Source organism: Phoenix dactylifera, chromosome 12 (assembly GCF_051530095.1).
Source record: "Phoenix dactylifera cultivar Ajwa chromosome 12, Ajwa_hap1_PhDact_Kaust_v1.1, whole genome shotgun sequence".
NCBI classification, from domain to species: domain Eukaryota; kingdom Viridiplantae; phylum Streptophyta; class Magnoliopsida; order Arecales; family Arecaceae; genus Phoenix; species Phoenix dactylifera.
This window is the reverse complement of record NC_143201.1, coordinates 29,161,227-29,170,350: the sequence shown is the minus strand read 5'-3', so window position 1 is coordinate 29,170,350 and position 9,124 is coordinate 29,161,227. Positions and strand designations below refer to the sequence as shown.

General features: G+C 44.1%; 2 protein-coding genes across 2 annotated transcripts; one reads left to right on the top strand and one right to left on the bottom strand.

Moving 5' to 3' along the window:
• Nucleotides 1–212: 212 nt before the first annotated feature.
• On the bottom strand, nucleotides 213–1,131 carry LOC103709606 (17.3 kDa class II heat shock protein-like). Its single transcript, XM_008795047.6, has one exon. The coding sequence runs from the start codon at nucleotides 942–944 to the stop codon at nucleotides 477–479; it is 468 nt and encodes a 155-aa protein (XP_008793269.1). The 5' UTR covers nucleotides 945–1,131; the 3' UTR covers nucleotides 213–476.
• A 4,039-nt stretch (nucleotides 1,132–5,170) lies between these two features.
• Nucleotides 5,171–9,124, top strand: LOC113462887 (P-loop containing nucleoside triphosphate hydrolases superfamily protein). The gene has a single exon (XM_039130438.3). It carries the CDS (start codon nucleotides 5,330–5,332, stop codon nucleotides 8,819–8,821), a length of 3,492 nt encoding a protein of 1,163 aa, XP_038986366.3. The 5' UTR covers nucleotides 5,171–5,329; the 3' UTR covers nucleotides 8,822–9,124.

The window sequence follows — 9,124 nt, the reverse complement described above, 5'->3', positions numbered from 1 at the left end:
CGACAATAAGACATACTGATGAGCTCCTCCTTTTTTTTTTTTTCCTTAAAAAAATAACAGTTCCGGCGTTCGTCGCACGGATCAATCAAAAATACTGCAGCTTGTCATTGTCGTCAAGGCAATTTTCTAATGTATACATAATAAAACAAGTGAGGTTGGAAGATACCAGTGTGAGTAAAATAATAAGCAAATGGAAGGATTAATGCTGGGCGTCAAACAAACATCAATGCCATTTCATTACTACCATCATGGACACCACAAACTAACCAGAGAGGCCATAGTATCAGGGACGCGTAACATAACAAACAAGAGAAGAGAGATCAAGAAAGACTCCGACACCCTTAGCAAAAACGTAAAAAAAAAAAAAAAAAAAAGAGACTCGGACACCAGAACCCCTTGAAACAGCAGCAACATCGGGGGCGGGCAGGCCTCACACACGCAGTATGTAGCTAGGTCGGTTGTATTATTGATCTAACTCAGGCGACCTTGACCTCGATGGTCTTGGGCTTCTTGGGCTCCGGCGGCGGCAGCTTCTGGACGGTGACACTGAGGACACCGTCCTGGCACACGGCCGATATGGCGTCGGTGTTGGCGTTGTCTGGGAGGGAGAATTTGCGCATGAATTTGCCCATGCGGCGCTCCATGCGGAGGTACTTGCCCTCCTTGTCCTCCTCGCGCTTGCGCTCGCCGCTGATGATGAGCATGTTGTCGTCCTCCACATGGACCTTGATCTCGCCGGACTTGACCCCGGGCATGTCGATGACGAAGACGTAGGAGGACGGCAGCTCCTTGACGTCGGCCGGGGTGGAGGCCATGGCCTTGGCGTCGCGGACGTAGGTGCGGGTGGGGGCGTTGATGGCCTTCTCCACCTCGTCCGGGATGTCCATCAAGTGCTGCAGCGTCGCAAACATAGGGTTCTCCAGTCCGAACATCCTGACGTCCATCGCTCGCTCGCTCTACCTCCTGGAAGAAGAAGATCTGCGACTATTTGCTGGGCTTGGGAGGAGAAAAAGGGGGATTGGGCGTTTAAATAGGGTTCTTGGAAGAAGGGGTTTCGACCCTTCTCCAAGAGTCGGGAACGAGACAGAAACTTCCGAGAGCTTCTCGAAGTCTCGGAAGACAATTAATTGCCCGTCAGCGGTTTCCGGGGGAAAGCGACGAGCCTTATTGGCCCATGGACGAGATTTCATGACTATACGAGGTAAACCCTGATCTATGGCTTTGTATTGGTAGGATATTATTCTAAGAGGCTTGTTTCATGTACGGCTCAAAAGAACCAAAAAAAAAAAAAAAACCTTGATGCAAGCATCTCAACACATGCCCTTTTGAGACATTTAATTGGTTAAGGAAAACGAATGGGAGCATGTCGTGCCACTTAAATTGTAGAAAAATACGCTATCTTACAAGAGAAAAAAATCTAATTAAATCTTCTAATCCATTTTACATATATAAAATTATTTATATAAACAGCTAAAACGGCCCATTGGCTAAGCCGTTGGGAAAAGGAAGGCTGCCAGACCTTAAAAACGCAGCTAAACGAGAGAGAGAGCGATATCATGGATGAGGTGTCACAGTAGGCCTAAAGCCCAGTCTCCGGAAAAACCCAATATACCAAAGATACCAGTGGCCCATTACATTAACCGACTGCAAGGAGCAGTAACATATCATTGGTCGAGATCATGGGCGAGAAGTCGCCGATGCCGCGAAGGAAGTGGAGAAATAGCCACCCATCTATCTAAACCACCTTCAAGTGTTGACAAGGGAGGGAGAGTTGGTCTCGAAGCAATGGATATGAAGACAAGTACAAGAGTTGTGTTTTCCGGACGAGAATCTTAAAATAGTGGTTAATGATTCAACGATGGAAGAGCAAGCCCCCGCTCTCCATAGCCTACAGCATCTAGAGACTCATTTACTCCAAAATTTAGACAGAAATGGAATCGTTATGCTAGAATCTTGGTAGAAACAGATGATATTTTAGTAGGTAAATTAGCATCTCAGACAGCGAACGAGTCGTCATATTTTTCGAAGGATAGATTATTACGAGTCATACTTAGCATTCAGGTATGCAGTATGGCTCGCACAAATCACTTATAAAAATTCTGAGAAGAGAATTAACGGAAGAAATTATGGATACCGAAGATATCCAAGCAACTGACTCTAAGGCCGAACTGAATTATTTTACAAGAAGCATGAAGAATATGTCTCTATGCTTGGATGATGAGGTTTCAGACTGATGCTGATGAGTTTTTAAGCATCACCAAGAGGGCGTCTTTTGAAACAATTTAAGAAAGAATCTCTTGCCCTTGGTGATGGTATCCTTGGTATTGATACTAGAGTAGGGAAGGATGCAGGATCCATAGAGTTGTGAGGGGATGTTGATCTCCCATCAATTTTTCATGCTGCTAAAGTGGTTCTAGGAGATAAAAAGAAAGAGAGGCTCTCCACTTGAAAGGAGGGGTGGATTTGGTAGTCCAATTGATCTTGGTGAGGGCCTGGGTCCATATATTAGAATTTGGGCATAGCTTTTTATCTTTGACATAAAAAAAGAAGGTTGTAACGAGGAATGAGAATTTTCAAAAATACATGATTCATTAAGTGACATATGCTAACCGAATAGTTAATTAGAGATGTTGCATGCAAAGATCATATAGCCTAATTGACTACATGTTGAATATTCAAAGGATGGTGGATTTTTGGGGTCCACAAGCCCATCCCTTTTCAGGAATTCAAAGAACAATTTTGTACTGATCATGCAGGCTTCCAATCTTATTGCACTGCCTGCAGAAATTGGGTTCTGACATTGTGGAAATATTGCAATGCTTAGGTTCTGCAGGAATGGAGGAGCTATCGATATTAAGCAAGCAAGCTAGTGCATCTGGAAGATGTTAGTAGAAAAACAATGCAGCAAGTGGCATAGAAAGCCACTTTCATTGGCAATAGTATCGGTCCTTAATCTTAATTAAGGACTGTATCTCTCACTTTCATTTTATGAAGGCAGGAATTGTTGCTGCATTGGGAAAAAAAAAGGGAGTCAATTGTTGGTCATAATGCCTCTGGTTATGGAAAACAGTAAAGGCTCAAATCTAACTTGGATGAGAGGTGTGGAGAAACGATCAGAATATGGTTCACTGGAGGATCTTACTCCACTAGCAATGGATCGGATTGAAGCCCCATCACTCGGAACGTTTATGATACAATATGAAATGTCTAATAAGAAGGCACCTTCAGGTACAGGCTCACAATCTATTGGGGAAGTATCAGCTCTGTAATGGAAAAGGGGCTAAGAGTGCTAGGTTACGCTTCTAGATGTCAAAGACAGGAATGAAGTTGATGGGTTTATTGGTTTATTGATAACTTTAAGGAGCTGTTTGGATGATTGGGCTGAAAATTCTATTGGATTTCTGGATTGGACTAGTACAAAATTATGGGCTCGTTTGGTTCGCGGGAAAAGAAGAGGGAAAAGTGTGGTCAACGGGAAAGTAATGAGATGCCTCTTGTTTGGTTGGAGTTTTCAAAGGAGAGAGACAGGAAAGTTGTATTCCCATGGGAATATGATTCCCACATTTCATGGAAAAGTTACTTTCTCATGAGGCGGGAATCACTCCATTTTTATTTTTTCCTAAAAATGCCCTTCAGCATTAAAGACTTAATTTTTATTAGCCTAGCTTATAATCCTATAATTTTGCTGGTTTTACTGGCTCAATTCGTGAATCCAATAGTATTTTTGGCCCAATTATCCAAATAGCTCTAAGAGAGTGGATGGAGCAAGATTTTAGGTTAACTGAAGAAGAAATCAATGATCCAACATCAAAGATGAAAGGACGCTAGCCCTTCCTTAACATCTCCAAAGTCTCACATTCTAGATAAAAGTCTTCTTCGGACCTAAGTCTTTAGCACAATAGCCAAAACTTTTTGCCGTCAAAGCTAACACATTCACTATCTGTTGGCCTTGCAGTGTTTCTCTCACTAACAAAATGTTATGCCTGAAAATACTACTCTTTGGCTTTGTCTTTAATGGCATGTTTGGTCAGTTATTTGGATGGTAAAAGTAAAAACTAAAATTAATTTTCGGTCGAAATCTTCTCCAAACCACATTGTTGTGAATGAACTGAAAATCCACTTTCCCTACTTATGATTTCTGAAGTGCCAAAGTCATTGAAATTGGGTTGGCAACACTTACATTAGGGTTTCTTCCATAAATGAAAAGTGACAACCTTCATTTTAACAATAAATCAAATTGCAAAAATTCCTATTTCCCCAAAGTACATATCTTGAAAGTGTCACTTCCAAAAATACCTTCTTACTATTTTCAGGCCACTTCTACTATCAAATATGCTATAATGTAGGTAAACATATATGATATGACATTCAACCCTCTAGTTGCATACTAGCTACGCAGAGGAGGCAATCGAGTCAAGTTAGGTCCAAGTTTTACCAAATTTGAACCAAGATTCGTTGAAGTCTTGGTCTAAATTTTGTTCTATACTTAACTAATTGAAGGATCGGATTTGGGTAGTAAAAATATCATAAACTTTATCAACTATTTGTGTTTGAGTTAAGATGTATGAAGTCTAGATTCTTATGGGATACAAAATTACATATCTCGAACTATTAATCAAGCTACGAGCATTCGCACTTTTGAGATTTTTGCCTGCAAAACACCCAGTTACATACTTGAAAAATTGAATGATGATCAACAAGTACTTAGCAGTCAACCTTATGATAGTGATTGACAAAGAAAAAAAATGAAAAGATATTATATATATATATATAAAGTTAAGTATAATTATTCAAAGATTTTATAACATAAAATAATTAATTTTATATGCCAAGAGTCTAGAAGTTGAAGGATATATTAAATAAAATTAATAATTTATATAAATAAATTAGGTAGTTAGCCGGTATCGAGTTGGGCTGGATTGGGTTTAAAAACCTCAAACATAAATTCGAGCTACAATTTTTAATAGTTTAATTTTGAAACCCATTAATTGGTCATGGGTTTTGGTCAGGATGATGTTGGGTCCGAGTCAAATGGTTGGATTGATGGCCCTAGTTGTCAGGATTACCAAATGGCTAGAATCCATAGCGGGCAGGACAGGCCGTTGTCATGCGGTCAGTCTGAATCGTGTACGCCGACTTTGTGGTATTTATACCGGGCCGACCCAGTTCGGGAAGAATCCAACCCCAGCGCCAATCCCCACCCCTCGCGTCTGGGGCTGCCTGTTCCCTCTAGGGTTCTCTAATTTCTTGTTTCTTTTCTTCTTCCTTCGAGGTTAGGGCAGCAGGTAAACTATCTCTAGGGTTCGGTCGATCCGATAGTTTTTGGCGGATGGAGGACCGCATGGAGGAGGGTAAGCAGAGATCATCGAGGAGAGGAGATGCCTCCGATAGGAAGGAGGATTCCAGGAGAGGAGATCGCGAAAGGGGGAAGGAGCGGAACGGGGAGAGGCACCGGGAGAGGGACAAGGGCCGGGATCGGGATCGAGATTCCGAGAAGGGCGATCGGGAGAGCCGTAGGTCGGAGCGGGAGAGGAGCGCCGACGACAAGTATCGCGAGAAGCACAGGGATTCCCGGCACAAGGACAGGGACAGGGTCAGGGACAGGGAGAGGGAGAGGGAGAAGGAAAGGGAGCGAGCCAAGGAGAAGGCCCGGGAGAAGGAGAGGGATAGGGAAAGAGACGATAGGGAACGGGAGAGGGAAGAAAGGGAGAGGGAGAAGGAGAGGGAGCGGGAGAGGGAGAAGGAGAGGGAGAGGGAGAAGGAGAGGGAGAGGGAGAGGGAGAAGGAGAGAGAGAGGACAAGAAGGAGAGAGGAGAGGGAGAGGGAACGAGAAAGGGAAGATCGAGAGAGGGAAAGGGACAGGGAGAGGGAAAGAGAAAGGGAGAGGGCCAGGGAGAAGCGGCGGGAGTTGGAGAGAGATGAGGACAGAGACCATGACCTTGACCGGAAGCGGCGGAGAAGGGAGGATTCCCGAGAAAGGGAGCGGGAGCGGAGCAGCCGATCTGACAGGCACAGGGACAGGGAAGGCAGTGAAGATGGCAGGAGGAATAGGGCTGATGAGGAGGTTGAGAACAAGGAGAAGAGAACCCGTGAAGAAGATCTTGAAGAGGAGCAGCGGAAGCTGGACGAAGAGATGGAAAAGCGGCGCCGTAGGGTTCAGGAGTGGCAGGAGCTTAGAAGGAAGAAAGAGGAACAGGAAAGAGAGAAATTGGGCGGGGCCAATGCTGAGGAACAACCCAAGTCTGGTAAAAATTGGACCTTGGAGGGTGAATCTGATGATGAAGAAGCAGTCCCTGCAAAATCTGATAAAGATATGGCCATGGATGAAGATTCCAGGCCGGTTGATAGGGATGGCCATGCCATGGCAGTAGATTCTGTTAATGGGGTTGCCGTGCCTGATGGTGCTGAGGCGTCTAATGATGGTGAGGAGGAAATTGACCCGCTTGATGCTTTCATGAACTCTATGGTATTGCCTGAAGTCGAGAAGCTGCAGAGTGCCGAGATTGCTGTTAAGACTGATGATAAGAAAGCTGGCTCAGAGAAGGCCTCCAAAGAAACTGTTGTCAGTAATGGTGATCAATCCAAAAGGGGCGCAAAGAACAGTGTGGGAAGGATAATTCCTGGTGAAGATTCTGACTCTGATTATGAGGATCTTGAGAATGATGAGGTTGCACTTGAAGATGAAGATGATGAAGAATTCTTGAAAAGAGTGAAGAAGACCAAGGCTGAGAAGTTATCAATTGTCGATCATTCGAAGATTCAGTATCTGCCATTCAGGAAGAATTTCTATATCGAAGCAAAAGAAATCTCGAGGATGACAGCTGAGGAAGTTGCAGCCTATAGAAAACAGTTTGAATTGAAGATACATGGGAAGGATGTGCCGAAGCCTATCAAAACATGGAGTCAGACTGGATTAACGAGCAAAATTCTGGATACAATCAAGAAGCTTAATTTTGAAAAACTGATGCCCATTCAAGCGCAGGCGCTCCCTATCATCATGAGCGGGCGAGATTGCATAGGAGTTGCCAAAACTGGTTCAGGTAAAACAATGGCTTTTGTTTTGCCAATGCTGAGACATATTAAAGACCAGCCTCCAGTGGTGCCTGGGGATGGTCCTATAGGGCTTATTATGGCTCCTACTAGGGAGCTTGTCCAACAGATTCACAGTGATATTAAGAAGTTCACAAAGGTTCTAGGCATTAACTGTGTGCCAGTGTATGGAGGCTCAGGTGTTGCTCAGCAGATTAGTGATCTAAAACGAGGTGCTGAAATTGTTGTCTGCACTCCTGGTAGGATGATAGATATACTTTGTACGAGTAGTGGAAAAATTAGTAACCTTCGCAGGGTCACTTACTTGGTGATGGATGAGGCTGATAGAATGTTTGACATGGGCTTTGAACCTCAGATTACCAGGATTGTTCAAAATACACGTCCTGACCGTCAGACAGTTTTATTTTCAGCTACATTTCCTCGGCAGGTGGAGATATTGGCACGCAAGGTGTTGAACAAGCCTGTCGAGATCCAGGTCGGGGGAAGGAGTGTCGTGAACAAAGATATAACTCAATTGGTCGAGGTTAGACCTGAAAGCGACCGGTTTTTGAGGCTATTAGAGATTTTGGGAGAGTGGTATGAGAAGGGGAAGATCCTTGTCTTCGTTCAATCGCAAGACAAATGTGATGCTCTACTGAGGGATTTACTCAAGCATGGTTATCCTTGCCTCTCGCTTCATGGGGCGAAGGATCAGACTGACCGTGAGTCTACTATCTCTGATTTTAAGAGCAATGTCTGTAACCTGCTGGTAGCGACAAGTGTTGCTGCCAGAGGTTTAGATGTGAAGGAGCTTGAGCTGGTTGTCAACTTTGATGTCCCAAACCACTACGAAGATTATGTTCACCGTGTTGGCCGGACAGGTCGGGCAGGCAGAAAGGGTTGTGCCATCACATTCATTTCTGAGGAAGATGCACGTTATGCACCAGATCTCGCAAAAGCCTTGGAACTTTCTGAACAAGCTGTTCCCGCAGATCTAAAGGCACTGGCTGATTCATTCCTGGCAAAGGTGCGCCAGGGAACAGAGCAAGCCCATGGGACTGGCTATGGTGGAAGTGGCTTCAAGTTTAATGAAGAGGAAGACGAAGCAAGGAAGGCTGCCAAAAAAGCTCAGGCAAGAGAATATGGATTTGAGGAGGATAAATCAGATTCAGATTCTGAAGATGATGGAATTCGAAAGGCAGGAGCTGACCTTTCACAGGCTTTTGCTAATGCCCAAGCTGCTGCATTGGCTGCTGCTTCAAAGGTACCTATTACTTCAATGCCTGCTCCGGTTTCCGCCACTCAATTACTTTCTACCGCCGGTCTGCCTGCTGTCACTCTTCCTGGAATAGCTGGTCTACCTATCTCTGCAACTCTACCTGTAACTGCTTCACACACTGAGGCAGCTGCTAGGGCAGCTGCACTGGCTGCTGCCATGAATTTACAGCACAATTTGGCAAAGATACAAGCTGATGCCATGCCCGAACACTATGAAGCAGAATTGGAGATCAATGATTTCCCACAAAATGCTCGCTGGAAGATCACCCATAAAGAGACCTTGGGTCCAATCTCAGAATGGACTGGAGCTGCTATTACTACCAGGGGCCAGTACTATCCTCCAGGTAAGATTCCTGGTCCGGGAGAACGCAAACTTTACCTGTTTATTGAAGGCCCCACCGAGTCTTCTGTGAAGAAGGCTAAAGCTGAAGTGAAACGAGTACTGGAGGATTACACGGCTCAGGCTCTCTCCCTTCCTGGTGCTGCTCAACCAGGCAAGTACTCTGTTCTTTAGGAATCATGATCACTCCTTACAGTTACAACGTGAGAATGAAATATTATAGATGGAACTTTGTGGATTTCTTCGTGAGATAGATACAGGATGAATCTGTTCATGCAGGCACTTTCATCTTAAGATGCAATGATGTCTGTCAATTTATTTTTAGTTGTTCTGTATTGAAGATGCTTTGAAATTTCCGTTAAACTACTTTTTTTTTTTGAATCTTCTTTGAACTTTTTGTTTTCTTATTTGTATCTTTGATCAGTTGGACTTTTAGTTAATCACCTCCCATCTGTGAATGCAGTACAATTGATTGTA